This window comes from Neolamprologus brichardi, chromosome 8 (genome assembly GCF_056152115.1).
Source record: "Neolamprologus brichardi isolate AB-2024 chromosome 8, ASM5615211v1, whole genome shotgun sequence".
Taxonomy (NCBI): Eukaryota; Metazoa; Chordata; class Actinopteri; order Cichliformes; family Cichlidae; genus Neolamprologus; species Neolamprologus brichardi.
Genome location: NC_142111.1, coordinates 27,301,361 through 27,321,157, shown reverse-complemented (window position 1 = coordinate 27,321,157; position 19,797 = coordinate 27,301,361). Strand labels below are relative to the sequence as shown.

At 42.6% G+C, this 19,797-nt stretch overlaps 1 protein-coding gene across 2 annotated transcripts; it reads left to right on the top strand.

Moving 5' to 3' along the window:
* The first annotated feature begins 5,460 nt into the window (after nucleotides 1-5,460).
* Nucleotides 5,461-18,196, top strand: LOC148101864 (microfibril-associated glycoprotein 4-like). Of its 2 annotated transcripts, none has more exons than XM_087845028.1 (9): nucleotides 5,461-5,595; nucleotides 5,678-5,728; nucleotides 7,067-7,153; nucleotides 7,320-7,365; nucleotides 10,833-10,988; nucleotides 11,074-11,112; nucleotides 11,227-11,323; nucleotides 11,403-11,570; nucleotides 17,579-18,196. In XM_087845028.1, exons 4-9 carry the CDS (start codon nucleotides 7,360-7,362, stop codon nucleotides 17,830-17,832), a joined length of 720 nt encoding a protein of 239 aa, XP_087701154.1. In that variant the 5' UTR covers nucleotides 5,461-5,595; nucleotides 5,678-5,728; nucleotides 7,067-7,153; nucleotides 7,320-7,359; the 3' UTR covers nucleotides 17,833-18,196. The 2 variants fall into 2 exon arrangements, with proteins under 2 accessions (XP_087701154.1, XP_087701153.1); XM_087845027.1 differs by having other exon boundaries at nucleotides 7,067-7,167.
* The last annotated feature ends 1,601 nt before the right edge of the window (nucleotides 18,197-19,797 follow it).

Below are 19,797 nucleotides of genomic sequence, written 5' to 3'. Positions count from 1 at the left end.
GTGAAACTCACCAAACTGCTCACGCCTCTGGAGGACCTGATGGACCCAGGTACGGCGAGGACGTCTTTTACGCCGCTGCTCTGCTCTCCACAGTACATAGAGAAGGGAGACTCTCTCTTCAAGCGCTAGCTCGACAGCTGCCATCTTGCAAAGATACCGTCTGGCACAACTTCCTCCCACATTCCTCCCACATTTCCGGTTCACGCGCGTCAAAATATCAAATTTTGAGGCGCGATTGATTTGTGTTGGAGTGCGTCTGGGGCGTTTTCGCTGGCGTCTATCGCGTCGGTGTGAGGATTCAGGGTCACCTGGTCCAGCCCTAACTATATGCGTTAGTAAAAAGGAAAGTTTTAAGCCTAATCTTGAAAGTAGAGATAGTGTCTGTCTCCTGAATCCAAACTGGAAGCTGGTTCCACAGAAGAGGGGCCTGAAAACTGTTGATTCATTCAAACTAACATAATCATCCTGCTGCAACCAGGTTTCTGTAAGGCAGAGTAAATCGATTTGTTGATCAATTATTAAGTCATGTACTAACAGAGACTTGGAGGAGAGAGACCTAATATTTAATAATCCACATTTCACTGTTTTACTCTTTGGTTCAGATGTGGATACTGTATTGTTCTTTCTTTGTAAATGTTTAAGTTGTTTGTTGCTGGTTTTTAGTTTGTTTTTTGTCTTTTTGGAAGCTGACACAGTCTCTGTGGAGATGGGTTTTTGGGGGGGAGGAGAGAAGCTGCAGAGAGGCGTGTAAGACTGCAACTCTGCTTCCTGGTCCCAACTCTGGATAGTCATATTTTGAGGGGTTTAATAAATTTGTCCAAATTTCTAGAAATGAGAGCTGCTCCATCCAAAGTGGGATGGATGCCGTCTCTCCTAACAAGACCAGGTTTCCTCCAGAAGGTTTGCCAATTATCTATGAAGCCCACATTGTTTTTGGGACACCACTTAAACAGCCAGCAATTTAAGGAGAACATTCGGCTAAACATGTCACTCCTGGTCTGATTGGGGAGGGGACCAGAGAAAACTACAGAGTCCGACATTGTTTTGGCAAAGTTGCACACCGATTCAATATTGATTTTAGTGACCTCCGATTGGCGTAACCGGGTGTCATTACTGCCGACGTGAATTATGATTTTACTGAATTTACGTTTACCCTTAGCCAGCAGTTTTAAATTTCCTTCAATGTCGCCTGCTCTGGCCCCTGGAAGACAGTTGACTATGGTTGCCGGTGTCTCTAGCTTCACATGTCTGAGAACAGAAACACCAATTACCAGAGTTTGACCCCCGGCGGGTGTGTCGCAGAGTGGGGAAAAACGGTTAGACACATGAACGGGTTGGTGGTGTACCTGGGGCTTCTGTTTAGGACTATGCTTCCTCCTCATCGTCACCCAGTCGCCCTCTTTCCCCAGCTGCTTGGGGTCTGCCGGGAAACAGCTAGCGGGGCCTACGCTACCTTCGGCTGCACCAGCTACAGGGGCCTGGCTAGCTACGAGTGAATGAAGGGTGCGAAGCCGAGTCTCCAATTCAGTAATCTTGGACGTCTATCCCGTCCAGAGAGGTGTGCATGCAGGTGATACCAACTTTGAGACGCACAGGTGTTTGCTCTTATCCTCCAAACACAGCGGCACAGATACATTTCCCCTGATAATGAGGAGGCGTGTAGGATAAAGGTATACTCATGAAAGTAGAATAAGGACTTACTTACTGACCTGTTGTCTTCTCTCCTCCTCTCAGATCGAAGGAGCTGATAAAGGAGGCCATCTTGGACAATGACTTCATGAAGAACCTGGAGCTGTCTCAGATTCAGGAGATCGTGGACTGCATCCGTTTTTCCCCACTCGGTGACACACCCGCTGGGGGTCAAACTCTGGTAATTGGTGATTCTGTTCTCAGACATGTGAAGCTAGAGACACCGGCAACCATAGTCAATTGTCTTCCAGGGGCCAGAGCAGGCGACATTGAAGGAAATTTAAAACTGCTGGCTAAGGGTAAACGTAAATTCAGTAAAATCATAATTCACGTCGGCAGTAATGACACCCGGTTACGCCAATCGGAGGTCACTAAAATCAATATTGAATCGGTGTGCAAAGCCGACTCTTCAGGTTTGAAATCGTTGATAGCTTTAACGATCGTGTTTCTCCAAACTAAAACTGCCATTGCTGCTCTGAGACCATTGGTGGGTGAATGAAAGTTTGGAAAGAGGTTTGAAGACGAGAACACTGAGCCAAACCTTTGGAGACACAGAAACAGGAAAAAGTTCATTACGGCGGCTCGATGAGGAAATCGTTTATCACTACACGAGAAATAGGATTCCAGCTTTCAGCTTCTTGAAATAAATATTTATGGAACTCATTTATTCTTTAATGACTACATTTCCTCCAATAAGCTGAGGAGTGAATAATTTCACAGGTCTTCTGTGTGACGGTGAATTCATGAAGTGTAGCGACATGGAAACTCCTTAACAAGCGGTATCTCAGAGTTCCGTGACATTTCCACCTGAAGTTTCCCAGAGCGCCGTTCGACCTTCAGGATGTGCTCGGCCGCGGGAACATGTCAGAGCGGCGCGGCATTGCGTAACGTGTCAGAGTGCCTGAAGGCATTCACCTCCACTCTGCTGCTGGTGTCCCTGCTGCCTTCACACCACACACTACTTTTGCTGCTGTGAGGAAGAGGAGAACTCAAACACGACATTTTTCTGCTTGTGGAAAAAAAAAATCACAAAAATCGTCCTGTAGGTAAAAAGTAACTTAGTGCGGTCACAAAGATGAATGACAGTGTGTCTGAACAGCCAATCAGTGAGCAAACAGCAGAAAAGAAAGAGAGGAACGAAGAATGATGGGAACGTGTCGGCACGAGGTCACTGTTCACAAGAACTGTGACATCACTACAGCCACATCACCAACTATAACTAACAAACTAACTAACTAACTAACTAACCTGTGAATCAACTGCTGGAAAACGACAGGACAGGAAATAAAGTGACTGCAGACAATGTTCAGTCTCCCTCGTGTTTTTCACTGAACAGGATGCTCCGCCTGTTGGCCTCCATCACCATCAGCTGTTTCCAAAAATCATGGATTTCCACAAGAAACTGAAACGTCACTGAAGCACAGCGTTGCATGTAACATTAGACCGCCGTGAGGTCATCACTGTTGACGAGATGGAGCTGTCACCTACAGAGGACTTTAGATCATTTCGTGGGTGCTTTTGATTCACGTTCAGTCATTAGTTTGTTTAAAGTAATGAATTAAAGAGACTCAATGTAACAATGTAACATGTTCTTGTTTTATTAGGAACAAAAAGAACTTGGAAATCTACAAAATATGGATTTTTCTTGGACACGCGTTGAGGCGCGAATGTGCACGCGTCAAATTAGGGGCGTTTGGGGCGTTTGGGGCGTTTTTGTTCGCGTCCATCGCGTTCGGTGTCAACACACCGTTAGATGGCGGACAGCCACACAAGAATGTGTTTGTGTCTTGGGAATTGAACGTGTAATAGGTCAAAGCCACTTTGTGGTTCCACCCTCACCTCTGAGGGGAGTTCTCTGCTCTGCTGATCTCAGAGGCAGAGACCATCTCTGATATCTCCCACCTCCTGTTACCAAGTGAAAGGAAACCAGAAGAGTGAGATTTATCTGTTCGTACGCTGCACGTACGAGACTGTACATGCTGCCCTTACATGTGTGGAGTTTTCCACTACTATATGAGCAGATACAGGAGGCTGTATAATCTGGTGGAGGACCTGAGCTTGAAGGATAGACCAGCATATGTCCTGAATACCTGAGTATGAGTGGAATCTAATGATGAAGCTTGTCAGACACGTGCTCTATGACGTTACAGGAGCCTGTGCTAAAGAAACATGTCTTAAACAAACTCTGGAAGTTTTCTTTCCCATCAGTGAAGAAGGTAAATATGCGTGTTTGAAGACTAACAGGATATGGAAGAGATGCTGCAATGTATTTACTTTCAAACCTGTTTTTGAGCTGCTGTCTAATTTATTTCCTCGTACTCTTCTTGACTGACTGATGGACTGTTTGTCCTTCGCTGCAGCACCTCCTCTACATCCTGTTCATCTGCAAACACACATATCTAACTTCTTCACGGAAAACTTTCCCATATGTCTAAGTATTAAACAAAGACAATACAAGAAAACACAAAATGAAGACTTTGGAGTGGCCCAGTCAAAGTCCTGACCTGAATACGATTGAGATGCTGTGACACGACCTTAAAAAGATGGTTCATGCTCGAAAAACCTCCAGTGTGGCTGAATTACAACAATACTGTAAAGATGAGTGGAGCAAAACTCCCCCACAGCTATAAAAGACTCGGTGGCAGTTATCACAAATACTTTATTGCTGCTAAGGGAGGCCCAACCAGTTATTTTCCCAACACTGTATGTCCTGAATACCTGAACGTCACCTGAGACCCCATTCCTACAAGACTGCTCAAAGTCTTACCATGAATCAATGTTTCAATCTTTAATATGATCAACCTATCTCTATGTGTCTATATGTCATGGGCCTGGGTTTGTGTGTGTTTGATGTGTGTGTTCTGGTCTCTCTGCAAGTCCGGGCCCGGAGAGTGGTGCCCCCTGTCATGGGACAGGGGGCACCACACCTGTTCACACCTGTTCACACCTGAAACGCAATCACACCCCTGCAGCTGTGCTAAATTTCTCATTTAAAATAGGAGGGTCCCCACAGAAATAGCAAAATTCTGGTTATTTTTTTTCATGTGAGTGTTTTTAATATATCAAGTGATTTTCCTCTTCACAAAAAATTTGCATGAATTTAGCAATTAAAATCAATTTTCTAAACCACGTAGAAAAGGTGGATCCCACCAGCACCCTCCCAGTCAGGTGGTCCCACCACGCAGTAAAAACGGGTATGTGTGTGTCTGTGTGTGTGTGTGCGTGTGTGTGTCTGTGTGCGTGTGTGTTTGTGTGTGTGTGTGTGTGTGTGTGTGTGCGTTTCTGTGTGCGTGTGTGTGTGTGTGTTTGTGTGTCTGTGTGTCTGTGTGTGTTCTGGTCTCTCTGCAAGTCCGGGCCCGGAGAGTGGTAATAGAATATAAGAAATAGCAAAATTCAGGTTATTTTTTTTCATGTGAGTGTTTTTAATATATCAAGTGATTTTCCTCTTCACAAAAAATTTACATGAATATAGCAATTAAAATCAATTTTCTAAACCATGTAGAAAAGGTGGATCGTCTGGTGATTTGGCGATATGTACTGTATATAAAATTGAATTAAATGTCAACAACGCTGACCTGGGTGTGATGAAGTTTACAGGTAGCTGGCCACGTGGGAGTCAGGAGCCTGTGCTAAAGAAACATGTTTAAATAAACTCTGAAAGTTTTCCGTCCCATCAGTGAAGAAGGTAAATATGTGTGTGTATGTGTGTGTGTGTGTGCGTGCGCGATTGTGTGTGTGTGTTCTGGTCTCTCTGCAAGTCCGGGCCCGGAGAGTGGTGCCCCCTGTCATGGGACTTGTCACACCTGGAACGCAATCACACACCTGCAGCTGATCAGACTCATCTCGGGAGCAGTCTTAGCAGAGTGGCTGAGCACCCGTCAGCGGTGGATTGTTGCAAGACTTCCCGTTAGTTTCCCAGCAAGTCAGCTGAAGGGTGAGTCTGCCGCTATTGTGGAGTTTCTAAAGCCTGCCTATGTGTTTTCTCCAGGAGGACTGTGGAGATGAGAGGGCAGGAAGCACGTTGCACAGAAACATAAAGGTGAGTGGAGACACAGAGCACGGACATTGGGAAACACACATCAGGAGCACGCACGGGGATCAATTGTCGCATTCTTAGTTACTGCACTGTAAATAAACACACTGCCTTCATTCAAAGAGTCCTGTGTTTGGGTCCTGTGTCTGCACCCCTGACACTATGTATCTCAGCAGTAGGTAGACCGTTTCTTATAAGCCATCTCGTCTGGTGATTTGGCGATATGTACTGTATATAAAATTGAATGGAATGTCAACAACGCTGACCTGGGTGTGATGAAGTTTACAGGTAGCTGGCCACGTGGGAGTCAGGAGCCTGTGCTAAAGAAACATGTGTAAATAAACTCTGAAAGTTTTCCATCGCATCAGTGCAGTAGATAAATGTGTGTGTTTGCAGATGAACAGGATGTAGAGGAGGTGCTGCAGCGAAGGACAAACAGGCCAACAGTCCGTCGAGAAGAGTACGAGGAAATTAGACAGCAGCTCAAAAACAGCTGATAGACTCAAATACGCGCGCGTGTGTGTGTGTGTGTGTGCGTGTGCGTGTGTGTGTGAATAGCCAGCCTGCTCTGAGCAGTGGTTACAGAAGTTTATTAGCACATTATCAACACCATGATGTCGTCTGGTGTAATCGACCAAACAAAAGTTCACTTTTCTCATTTTTCTACCTGTTCTTAAACTTCTGCCATCAGATAAATCTGAAAGTAAAAGTATGCTGCTTGATCCTGCTGTCAGGACTCTAGACCTCTGTTTAAGTTTTCCAGTGCTGATGTTGTTGCCAGGTCCACATTTCCACATCCATGTGGAGTTGGTGTGTCTGCTGAGCAAGTTTGGCGGCTGGCTTTCTCCTAACTATGCCCACCACAAGGCGTGCTCTAGACCCTGAACACTAGCCATCAAGTCAATCAACAAGAGACAAAAAGTACAAGACAAACTGCCCCAATCCTGCCGAAACTATACCACAACTCAGTGGTAGCCCCGCCCCCACCTGAATGGCCCACCACCCCGAATGTCCTGCAGGTTCCCCAGAATTAAGCAGAAATGCTTTGAATTCTAAATTTACATTTTCAAGCTTCACTCACTGCGCTCCACGTCTTCATCTCTGAAATCTCACTGAATTCAAGCGGGTCAAATAAATGAGCTCTCCTCTGCACTGTCCCATGATGCGTGCATCACAGCAGGAAGTATCGGAGGCGTATGCGATATGGATCAGCAAATAACTAACACGATATTTAGGATGTTAGCCTGAGAACATCCTGGTTGTGTTTGACGCGTGTAACTTTACGCGTGTAACTTTTGACAGTGTAAAGAGTGGCGTGACTCTGATGTGTCTGCCCTCCTGCAGATATAAGCAGGGACTCTGGGCGACTCTGACACACTGAGGGAGAACAGCCGTGGGGTGTCTCTGAAGCGTGTTCAGCTCCAACTGCAGGTGACTTCACACAGGTAGTAACGTAGCAGTGCTTTAATATTACTGCCAAATAGAGTGTATGAAACTTTCAAGATATTTTAAGCAGACATTGCTGTAAATGCGTTAAAGGCAGATTAGATTTCAATGATTGAATGAGGTGATCCTCACAGTAATCCTTTCCTTTCAGATCTACATCAGCAGATACTAACTCACACAGAAATCTGACCATGAAGGTAAGTTTGTGACCTTAAATATTTCTGGTTAAGTATCAGTGTAGGAGTGAGTGGTGGTGACCCTCCTGCCCCTCGGTCTGCTGTGATCGCCTCATTAAACAGAGTTGATACCTAAAACTCCGCCTTCATTGTTGAATGTGTCTGTTTGATGACTTTACCTGAGCAGCACTTTACTATCAGAGCCTGATGCCAATCATGTAATGAAGGAAGGGACACAAATTATACTGGATATCATTTTAAGAAGTACTAAAGTAATAATACATAGAGAGTGAATAACTTTATGTAGAGTGTATGTCATTTTAAGTAGTGCATAACTTAGGTGTTTTACATCAAAGGGGGCAGAATTTACACGTAAATAATTCAGTAACTTAACAAGTTCTTTAAGTAATTTTTACCAGTGTGTAAATGACTTCATGTTAAACTGCATACAGGTGCAGAGACTGCGTGATGTAGACGTTTAACATTAACTTATGACATTTTTATTATTGCACAGATGTTGCAACAATCAAAGATCTTCTTCCATTGCATAGAAAACTGAGCAGGACTGTTCCCCCTGTATGACTTAGCAAAGTAGGCTGATTAATGGATGATAAGAATGTAAAGTGAAACGTTAATCTACTACACACTGAGTCTGTGCTCCTGAAAGTATTTACACTGTAAGATGAACGTTTTCTTGGCTTTTGTTCCAAGAAGTTACTCTTTACTTAAAGTACTTTCTATTTACAGTAGAATTATTTCTTCTTCTTGTCTCTGTTCAGGACATACGTCAGTATTGTTGTTTCAGTATGCTGCAATAGTTTTTAGTAGTTATAGTTTCTAAATGATATTGTTTATCTGTGATCGATCTGTTATTGATTGCTGCTGTCCTGAGGACAAATGACACCAGAGTACTGCAGTTTTGGTGGGCGGGTCTTGTGCCGAACTACCACATGTGGACATTTGCACAGGTCACCACATTTTAACACACTGGGTCACCTCAGGTGTCACAGGCCAGTTATCTAATCTGTGAATATTCGAGCTAATCATTTATTTATTTGATTTAGTTTTAATGAGCCATCAGTGTTTCATTTATCATCGAAGGTCTCCGTGGTAAACTGTGAACCCGACAAGTCTTTTTGTAGTTTGATCTTTTTCACACGTTCATGTTTTAGTTGATGTTAATGACACTATTTCGTGCACTCTTCACATAATAACAAGAATTCACCTACACACACTTGCCCGGGTTACTTTCTGTGCTCCAACAAATCTCAAGCAGAAGTATGACGACGTTTCAGTTCAGTATAGTTTCATTTGTAAGGCACCAAATCACAACAGCAGTCACATCGAGGAACTTTATATTGAAAGCTAAACACAATACAAACTGATCAGAGCCCCTGTGGCTTCATAACGTGTTGAAGGAGACGTGCACGTCGCTTCAGTTTGTCGCAGATCAAAATGAAATGAATTTGATTGTGTTCCAGTTTCTGTGTTCAGTGTGAAAAACACCTCGTAAAACATGAACACCTCGTTCATAGTTTTAGCTGCTGTAACTTCACAGCTGGGCTTCAGTCAGTGGTTTAGTAGGTTTGAGCTTAACAAGCTGCACATATAAAACACAGCAGCAGAGAATGTAAATAAACATGCTGTAAATAAAAGAATTAAGGAAAACACGGCACCTCCACCCAATGTTCCCTCTAAGCTGCGCGCGTGCGCAGTTGTGCACTGCTGGCATCTCTGCACACAGAAAATCTGCGTTGCTAACAAAAGAAAATCTAACCTGAATTGAAATTAAAATTAAAACTTCAACAATTCTGTTTTGCAGTGTTAGTCAGTGACTGGCTGCTCCCGTATGGTAACGATGCCGCCTTATCCCACAGTCCAGCCAATGATGCGTATATGCGCAGCTAATCAACGTGGCTGACAGGCTATGACAGCGTCCTTATGTGCCGACACCGGTGTTTTAGCAAAGCGGCTGATGTGGTGTGAAGCCACGTTAATGACAACGTGTACAACCATTGGAGATGTGAGCAGGACAGACGAACAACTGACGGGAAAAGTGTGAACTTTATACCAGTTTTTAATTGTGTTGATCGGCTGTAAAACCAGAGTTATGATAAAATATCTGCAATGTTTGTTTTTCTTCCTGAATACTGTCGTTGTTTATATTTACTGCAGGAAGAAACGGTGAAAACGGCGTTTTATAAGGAAAACGCTCGAAAGCCTGTGAACAAAGCAAACCCCAGCCTTTCCTATTGGTGGAAAAATGCACCATGTGGACCAATCAAAACAGGGCATTTAGTTGTTTAGGAAGGGGGAAGTTTTAGGAGTGACGGCGTGTTTCAGATGTGAGAGATTTGTGACGTTTAGAACAAATCTTGTGTAGTTAGTGTGTAGTGTAGTCAGTAGTTGTGTTGTGTGTCAGAACAATGAGGCGACTGCTGAGTGTTACAGGTGTTACAGCAGTGACACATCTGCTGCTGTCAGGCCTGCAGGTATCAGGCTGTTGTTCTCCTTCATCTCATAGTGGACAGAAATTATTTTTTGGAGTGACACAAATAATTTGTGTGGCATCAGATTTGATGCAGAACAGCTGATTGTTCTGTAAATAGTTTGAAATGTTTATTTAAAAACACCTTGGCTGCATTTTTAGGTAAACAGCTGCAAAAAACTTTATTTGCAAAGCTCAGTTACTTTTTTGAAGAAGTAACTATATAATTAATTACCCAACATTGGTCTTTATTTACTGTATTTTGCAGACAGAGTTACAGACTCTCTCCCAGACCACAGACTCAAAATACAGTCAGAGCTTTAATAAAGAAAGTTGTGTTTTCAAAATTGGAGTTCAAGTTATTTTTACTTCCAATAGTGTGAACATGCTACAGGTCATGAACTAGATTTTTTAAATTTTCATTGTAAGTGGGCTAAAGCAGTTAATTAAAAGTAGTAACATAAATGCTGTAATTTGATTATTTTAATAAACATGTAACTTGGATGATTCGATGCTGGCGTGACCACAGTGCACACGTCTGCTGCTGCTCACAGTGGTCAAAGGGACGCTCAGTTTGTGTGTTCGCTCACACACATGAAACATTAGAGGGAACGTTGCCTCCATCTGAACTCTGAACATAGCCTGCTCCTGAGGTCTGTGCCACCAAGCAGGATTTCCTCTTATCCAGGTAACTTAAGCCTGGATTGTCTGGGGATGGTTCAGAATGGTTCTTGTTCTGTGCAGGTCAGAGATCAACAGGAATACAACAATATAACAAAGCATGAACTCACTTTACAATGAAAGGCAACAGGACTATACTAAGAAGGCTGCTGACATCATGGGCTGAGCACAGACGGGGGGGGTTTGGCTGAACCACACCTGTGCAGACTAAACAAGACTTCAGCACAGCTGAGAGGCAAAGCTGAGGGAGAATCACAGGCTTGTTGAGCTTGGTAGGAAGTGAATATTGTGCAAATGAAAGGCTTCGTCTCTGTTCCAGCTGCCAGCGGTCTTCATCGTCCTCCTCGCTCCTGCGTTGACCAGCTGCACGGAGCTCATCCAGCCGAAGGACTGCAGCGACATCCGCCGCCAGGACAGTAGCCAAAGCAGCGGCGTGTACACCATCTATCCCCTTGGAGAAAGGTCTGCGGTGCAGGTACAGTCCACCCTCTCTGGGACTCTGGGTCCTGTTCATGTCCACGTCTTTAAGCAGCTAGAGTGTGACAGATGTTTGTGTGCAGGTGTACTGTGACATGGACTCACAAGGAGGAGGCTGGACGGTGAGTGCTTGTAACTAAAAAGTGTCAGCGCGGGAACATTTAACAGCAGCACTGCTGTAAATCCAGCTCTGTGCTCCCTGAAACCAGATGTGTTTTTGCTGCCTCCTCCCCCAGGTGTTCCAGAGGAGGATGGACGGCACGGTGAACTTCTACAGACCCTGGGATCAATACAAGATGGGCTTTGGTGACGCTGCTGGAGAGTACTGGCTGGGTGAGAGTTTTATTTATGATCTGCAGCTCTGTACCAAACAGCCCTGCATGTTTCTGACTGTGTGCTTGTGTGAATGTAGGTCTCAATGTGATCAACATTATGACATCCAAGCAAAAATGGGAGCTGCTGGTGGACATGGAGGACTTTGAAGGGAAGAAAGTGTTCGCTCGTTACTCTTCATTTAAGGTGGATGCTGAATGTGACGGATACAAACTGACTGTTACTGGATTCAAGGACGGAGGCGCAGGTGAGTGAAGTGACACAGGGTCAGTGTAGCATCAGAATAGAATAGAATAGAATACGCCTTTATTGTCATTGTACATGTACACTGACACAAATGAACAGGAAAGATTAACAAAGAAGAGGAATGGGCAGAATGGAACAGGTGGTGGGCGGGGTTTGAGGGGTTGCCTGTGAGTCTCTGAGACAGGAGGATCTGGCGATGACCTCCAGGAGTGTCAGAGGGCAGCCAATGATATTGTGGGCAGTGTTAATGACCCTCTGTGCAGCCTCCCTGTTCTCAGTCGTGGCCCCTGAGTACCAAACACCAGGCAGGATGATATGCAGATGACACCCAGCTCTATCTGTCCATGAAGCCAGATAACACACACCAATGAGTTAAACTGCAGGAATGTCTTAAAGACATAAAGACCTGGATGGCCGCTAACTTTCTGCTTCTTTTTTTTTTTCTCAAAGATTTATTTATTGCTTTTCCCAACAACATTTTAACCAACAGGAAGAGAGAGTTCAAATAAAATAAAGGAGAAAATTAATAAGAAAATTTAAAAAAAAAAAAAATTTGAGTGTATAATAGTAATGTATGTACATTATATATGAATAGTGTTAGGGGAACACATAGATATAGTTATACATACTCTCCCATGTAGATCATTCAGATATTATTACAGGAAAAAAAAAAATATATATATATACACACACACACACACACACACACACACATATATATACACATATATATATGTGCATATAGATAGATAAGATAAAACAAAACAAACCCCCCCCCCAAAAAAAAAAGTAAAAAAAAAAAACAAAACAAGGGTTAACAGAGTGCTCCAGAAAAATATAAAACAAGTATAACATAGTGAGACATAGGTTTAAGTGCATTATTCCAGGGCTTCAGGCTGAAGTTTAGTCCAAGGGTGTCAAATTAGTTAGAGAGGCATCTGAACTAACGGTTGCAGTGATAATCTGTGTCCTCTTCAGTTCCAGTCCATTTAATTTCACTTCTCTTCTCCTGTCCTATTGAGCAGTCAAGCACTCGCAGGCCCCCCCAGGTTCTCTTTAACAGCTGCAACACTACTTCTCCTATACAGGTTGAATGGATATAGTCATTTCTATTCACTATCGATCGTCTTCTCACTTTCCAAAAATAACAAAAAATTTCCCCACATTTTTTTTTAAAGGAAGCATGTTTACCCTTTATCATAGACGTAAGTTTCTCCAAAGCAAGGGATTTTGACAGTGTCGATAACCAAGTTCTCAGGTGTGGTCTACTAATGGATCTCCATGATTTGGCTATGCTATATTTCGCCTGTAACAGGCAGAAGATTGTGGTTTTTTGGTTAACCTTACTCAGCTGGATTTCAGCGGGGAAAATTCCTAGGATGCATAGTTTAGGACACAGTTTCAGCTTGACACTTGTAATATGCGCAATTACATCTAAAACTTCTTTCCAAAACTTTTGGATTTTTGAGCATTCCCATAGGCAATGCATCAGTGTGCCTTTTTCCCCACATTTAACACATATGTCTGGGTTTTTGGGGTCAAATTTGTTTAATAATGTTGGGGTGATATATGTTCTCATTAACCATTTATACTGAATTAGTTTAAATTGGGTGTTTATAGATTGTGTTTGGGCTTTCAAGCAGGCTTTTTGCCATTCCTCTGTAGTTATTCTACACTCTAAGTCTTGACACCATGCAAGTCTTTCTTTTTCTGAGGATGTTTGAGAGCCGTCTCTGAGGTTGCTGTAAAAACGGGATATTAAACCCTTCTTCAGCTGATGGTTTATTGCTATGTCCTCTAATGAGTTAAGAGTGGGCAATGTTAGGGATTTCTGAGTTTTTGAAATGAAGCTTCTGATTTGAAGAAATTTGAAAAAGTGTTTAGTTGGAATGCCAAATTTCTCTGTCAAGCCATTAAAACATAGAAGGGTGTCCTTGTCAAATAGGTCTGCAACTTTGGACAGGCCTCTGACGGCCCACATTTTAAAGCCCAAATCTTTCCAGCCGGGTTTAAAGGCCCTATTGCCCCAGATAGGTGAGAATTGGGATAGTGCTGGCGTTTCATTTTTAAACTTGAGTGCGTCGAACCAGACACGGATGGTATTTTTAACAAAGAGGTTTGGTGTATCTTTCATCAGATCTTTATACTTTGCGGAGTACAGGTAAGTGCTGAGCGGTAAGGGGGTAGTGCTTGTCCTTTCTAGATTTACCCAGGGTAAGGTTGTTGTTGAAAACCAGCATGAGGCCGCAGAAAGCTGGGCAGCCCAGTAGTACCATTTGAGGTTTGGAACACACAGACCTCCCCTGTCATACGGGAGATATAGTAGCGAAAGGCGCAGTCTGGCTCGTCTGTTATTCCAAATGAATTTAATGAATATTGTTTTTGCCTTTGTGAAGAAGTCATCTGGAGGGCTGAGAGGAATGACTTGGAAGAGATATAGAAATTTTGGAAGAACGTTCATCTTGAGAATATTTACACGTCCAATCAAAGAGATTGGCAGCATAGACCATCTATTGATTAAGTCAACAACAGAGTTGATAGTAGGAGTGTAATTTGCATGTACCAAATCGTTAATTTTTGGTGTGATTTTTATACCTAGATAGGTAAGACTGTCTCTGGCAACTTGAAACATTGTTTGAATAGGTGGTTTAATTCTTTCAGGATGTTTAAAGAAGAGGATGGCCGACTTAGATTCATTAATTTTATAACCGGAGATATTACCAAAGAGATTAATTGTTTTGAGTAGCTGGGGAATTGAGCTCTTTAATTTGGACAGCATTAAGATAATGTCATCCGCGAATAATCCAATTTTGGACTCAATATTATTTGTTCTAATGCCAGAGATATTTTGATTGCTCCTTATCGCAATAGCCAATGGTTCTATTGCTAGGACGAAAAGAAGAGGCGAAAGGGGACAGCCTTGACGTGTACCTCTGCCTAGATAGAATGGTCTAGATATGATATTGTTAGTTCTAACTGAGGCTATAGGTTTATCATATAATATTTTGACCCAGGTCATGAAATAACTGCCAAAGCCAAATTGAGACAGTACCTTATAGAGATAGTTATGTTCGACCCTATCAAAAGCTTTTTCTGCGTCCAAGGAGAGCAGAGCCATGTCTGAATGTTCTGAATTTGAGTAAAGTACATTCAATACTCTGCGAATACCATGCTGCGCTTGCCGGCCTTTTACAAAACCATTCTGGTCAGTATCAGCAAGAAGATGAAGGTACCGTTCAAGTCTGTTTGCCAGTACTTTACTTATTATCTTGGCGTCAGAGTTTATTAATGAGATTGGTCTATAAGATTCACATTTTGTGGGTGGTTTCCCAGGCTTAGGGAATACTGTTATGAGAGCATTACGCAAGGAGGGGGGAAGCTCTTTTAAATCATAACTTTCCACTAGCATGTCGTACAGAGGGCGTACTAATTTGTCTTTAAATATTTTGAAAAGGTCTAGTGGGATTCCATCTGGGCCGGGAGTTTTTCCCATTTTTAATTTATCAATTGCAATCGACAGTTCACTCATAGATAACTGAGAGTCTAATTCGCATCGAGCTTCTTCAGAGAGTGAAGGGATGTTTATTGAGTCAAAGAAGGATTCTAGTGATTCTTGAGTCGCATCTCCTATTGAGGTATATAATTGTGAGTAGTAGAGTTCATTTATTCTGTGAGGATCTGTGGTGTTTTCGTCTGCAGTTCTAATTTCATTTATTGTTTGTTCGTTCAGTAGCGTTTTTATGCGCCATGCCAAAAGTTTTCCTGCCTTCTCTCCCTGGTCATAGTAGGTCTGTCTCAGTCTAAGTAGTCCTGCTGAGGCTTTCTCAGTAGTTAATTTATCATATTTTGCTCTCAATCTTAAAAGTTTTTGTTGTTTTTCTTTAGAGTCATTTAGGTTTATCTCAAGTTCCACTTCTTTTATTTGACCTTCGAGGTCCAACATCTCAGTATAATTTTTATTTGCTTTGTTTTTGGTGTAGCTTATCATCTGCCCACGAATAAAAACCTTAAAGGCTTCCCATCTTACTGAGGCTGTAGTTTCGGATTTATTAAAGTAGAAATAGTCATCAATATTTTTGCCTACATATTCCAAGAATTTTTGATTATGCACCCAGTGTGGTTTTAAACGCCAAATAGGATTACGTCTAAGAGCTGTTGTAACTGAGAAGTTAAGCGTAGTTAATGAGTGGTCAGATATAAGCACACTTTTATATGAACAGCTGTTAATTCTGGGGATAAGAGAGTTTGAAATAAGAAAATAATCTATGCGACTGTGGCTATTATGACTGGCTGAATAGCAGGAGTATTCTCTTCTCTTCTTTCTGCTTCTTAATTCAGATCAAACTGAGGTTATTGTACTCAGCGCTGAAAATCTTAGAAATATGGTATCTAACCAGATTCTTACTCTGGATGGCATTACCTTGGCCTCCAGTAACACTGTGAGGAACCTTGGAGTCATTTTTGACCAGGACATGTCCTTCAACGCACATATTAAACAAATATGTAAGACTGCGTTCTTCCATTTGTGCAACATCTCTAAAATTAGAAATATCCTGTCTCAGAGTGATGCTGAAAAACTAGTTCATGCATTTATTACTTCCAGGCTGGACGACTGTAATTCATTATTATCAGGAAGTCCTAAAAACTCCCTGAAAAGCCTTCAGTTAATCCAAAATGCTGCAGCAAGAGTCCTGACAGGGACTAGAAAGAGAGCAGATTTCTCCTGTTTTGGCTTCCTGTTAAATCCAGAATTCAAAATCCTGCTCCTCACATACAAGGTCTTAAATAATCAGGCCCCATCTTATCTTAATGACCTTGTAGTACCATATCACCCTATTAGAGCACTTCGCTCTCGCTCTGCAGGCCTACTTGTTGTTCCTAGAGTATTTAAAAGTAGAATGGGAGGCAGAGCCTTCAGTTTTCAGGACTTTTTATGTGAGGTTGTCAGGACCATAGACACAGTTTAACTACTTGGCTTGTCTCATGTGCCTTCAGGGATAAATAAAGCTGGTATCAGCTACACACCAATGAAAATGACTTTAGTGTGTGACGAAGTCTCCCAGTTCACATGAACAAACTGGAGTCTGTCAACCACATATGATTCAAACTGTGGACCTGCTGGGACAGTGGTGCAGCTGCCCCTCTGTTGGTCTTCTTGGTCTCTTGTGTTCTGGGGGCCTCTGGATATCTGGAGTCTTGATCTCCTCCATACCTGCTTCATGCCCTGGAGGACGGGGCTGTGGCCCCCCCACACCCTCTAGCAGATCATTACATGAAGTAACCTTTTAAAAACAAGCGCGTCCATGCTCACAGGTGTACACACGGGTGCTCACACACACAAACTACACCCTTTTTTGCTCCTACCTCAAAGCACACTGTGCTGTTGATCTTACGTGCTGCACAATAATGTTTAATATTTAGTATTTACTGTTATATTCACATATAACAATACAATACAATACAATAAACATCATCACGATGATGTTTATTGTATTGCTCTAGTCTTCTTCTGCTTGTTTTCTTTTTTCTTTCTCAACAGGTGATCCAGGTGATTGATGGATGTATTTTTTGTCTGCTTATTTAGTTGTTTTTTGTTTTTTGCCCTTTATCCCCGTCCCTCTTCTCCACTGTTTTTTCTCCCTCTTTCTTTCTCCCTTTTCTTTTCCTCATTCAAGTCTGTCCCGTATCTAGTGAAAGTGAAAATAATAAATAAAATAAACAATAAAAGGTGAATCAAATAGACCATTACGGCAAAGCTGGGGTGGTCTATTTGGTAAAGTAAATCCGTTGGGCATCTTTATTCACCTTTAGACAATAATTCTGATGCAAAAGAGTCAAATGGGACAGGAAAAAAAAAAAACAACCCAAAACTGTGCACCTGCTGCTTTTTACTCCCCAGTATGAGTCCAGTCTGTGTCATGGCCCACTGAAAACACTCCCAGTACACATGCAGACCAGTCTGACTGGGATTAGTGGTAATTTTGTGATTGTTCATCTGTGTTTCTGTAGGAGATGCCCTGAGTTTTCACAACGGACAGAAGTTCTCCACATTTGACAAAGACCAGGACATCTGGTCAGGGAACTGTGCAAAATCATATCTGGGGGCGTTCTGGTACAACGCCTGTCACTATGCAAACCCTAACGGGGTTTATCGTTGGGGGGCTGATGGTACTATCTTTGCTGTTGGTGTGGACTGGCACCAGTGGAAGGGTTATGATTACTCTCTGAAGACCATCAGCATGAAGATCCGTCCTGTGCAGTAAATCTGCAGGACAAACACAGCAGAACATTTCGTGTTGATCTCTCTTTTCTCTCCTTTATCATGTAATCCCAGAGAATCTTTAACTTTCAGAGTCAGTCGAAGACGTAAATATTTCAGAAGAGCAGTCAGAGTGTGAGTGAGCAGCTGTCAAACAGCTGCAGGTGGAGTGAAATGATGGACGGAGACCAGTATGAGCTGATGTAGTTCACCTGTATGAGAGCAGCTGCAATGAACACGTTCCTCCACTAGAGGTCTCTGCTGTTCCTCAGTCTGCAGCTCAGCACACTCAGATTTAACGTCTCACTGACTGTTTGGTGGAGGTCTGATAGCTGGTGTGAATCATTATCTGCTGTATCCTGATAATAAATGAGAAGCAAACAGCTGAGGTGTTCTCGTGGTCTTTGTGTGTTTCTGTCTGGATTCTGGAGCCGCCCTCGCACTACAGCTCCACCTGCTTCAGGGTGAAGACACTGATATTAATATTCAGTATTTCTATACCTAAAGTTACACAACCGGATTTTACTTGTGAGAAGTTCATACTGAGCTTTTGTCTCAGGTGCCTGTGCAGCACATCCACAAAGTCACTGATGCTGTCATGTTGCAGCCTTGTTCAAAAATGGAGTCAATTCACTTTTCACTTACATTAAAATTGCAGCGCCCCAACACAGGAAGTCTGGATCAGCTCCCTATTTAAAAAGTCCCGTCTCTGATTCTACGAGTATTACCCAGCAGGCAGTGCGGCACTCGGGTGGCGCCAATTCAATTTATTTATACAGCGCCAAATCAACAGTCACCTCAAGGTGCTTTATATTGTAAGGTCGAGCCTACAATAACAGATACAGAGAAAAACCCAACAATCATATGACCCCCTATGAGCAGCACTTTGGTGACAGTGGGAAGGAAAAACTCCCTTTTAACAGGAAGAAACCTTTTTTTTTTTTTTGTTTCTAAAAACACGATTTACAACCTGAACAGGTGATAAAGTGATAGATCTTTCAGCTCAATTCTAATCTGTAATCAAATGGAAAAGTCTCTTTTTAAAACTTGTTTAATTAGTTTTAATCTTTTAAATTTATGCATCAAGCAAAAATTTAATTATCTGCAACATTCACTGACTGGAAGAAATTTGTTTAATATTTAAACCTATTTTCTGCACATTCCAGCACATAAAATAATTTGTGTGTTTACACTCAGTCTTTCAAATAGATGCACCTCATTGTGTGTTGGTGTGGTCACACTGTCACACAGAGGAAATCCAAACGAGCTGCTGCCCCACATGGAGGACTTTCACCGTGTCAGGGTGATGTCTGAGCACGAGAGCAGCACGCTTTCGTATTATTGGAGGGTCTCGACCTCATAAAGAGCCTTGAGGCGACTGTTGTTTAGTGGTCGCTGTACATTCTTACTCTGAGCTCTGGGCTCATACGAGCAGCTTCACCTGAAATAAAGTAAAATCAGATTTATATCTGACCTGTCAAGACAGAGATCACGAAAAATACCAGAGCAACAAAAAGAAAAGTTGACCAAACGTAATTCCAGAAAGATGAGTTTTGTTTGTTTTTAAAAGAGAGTGAGTCCACAGATCTGTAGCTCAGAGGGAGAGAGCTCCACGCTCTGTGGTCACAGTGGCAAAAGCCTCGTGTGCTGATCACATGACCTCACACAGGGCTGTAGAAGTTCAATAGTGTAAGCTGGTGCTGGTCCATGAAGAGCTCTAAAGGTCAGAAGCAGAATCCTTAAATGGACTCTGAATTCAGTGGGGAGCCACTGCAGCTGTATTAGCAGCACCTGTGAGTACCTGGAGGAGGCAACAGGACTTAATTTAGCAAAGTTTCTTAAGGGATCAAAGCAGGACTGAACCAGAGATTTGACATGAACATCCAAAGTAAGGCGGAGTCAAACGTTACCCCAAAGTTCCTGATAGACGATTTCACAAAAGGGGACCGAGAGCTTTCATTATGTTAGG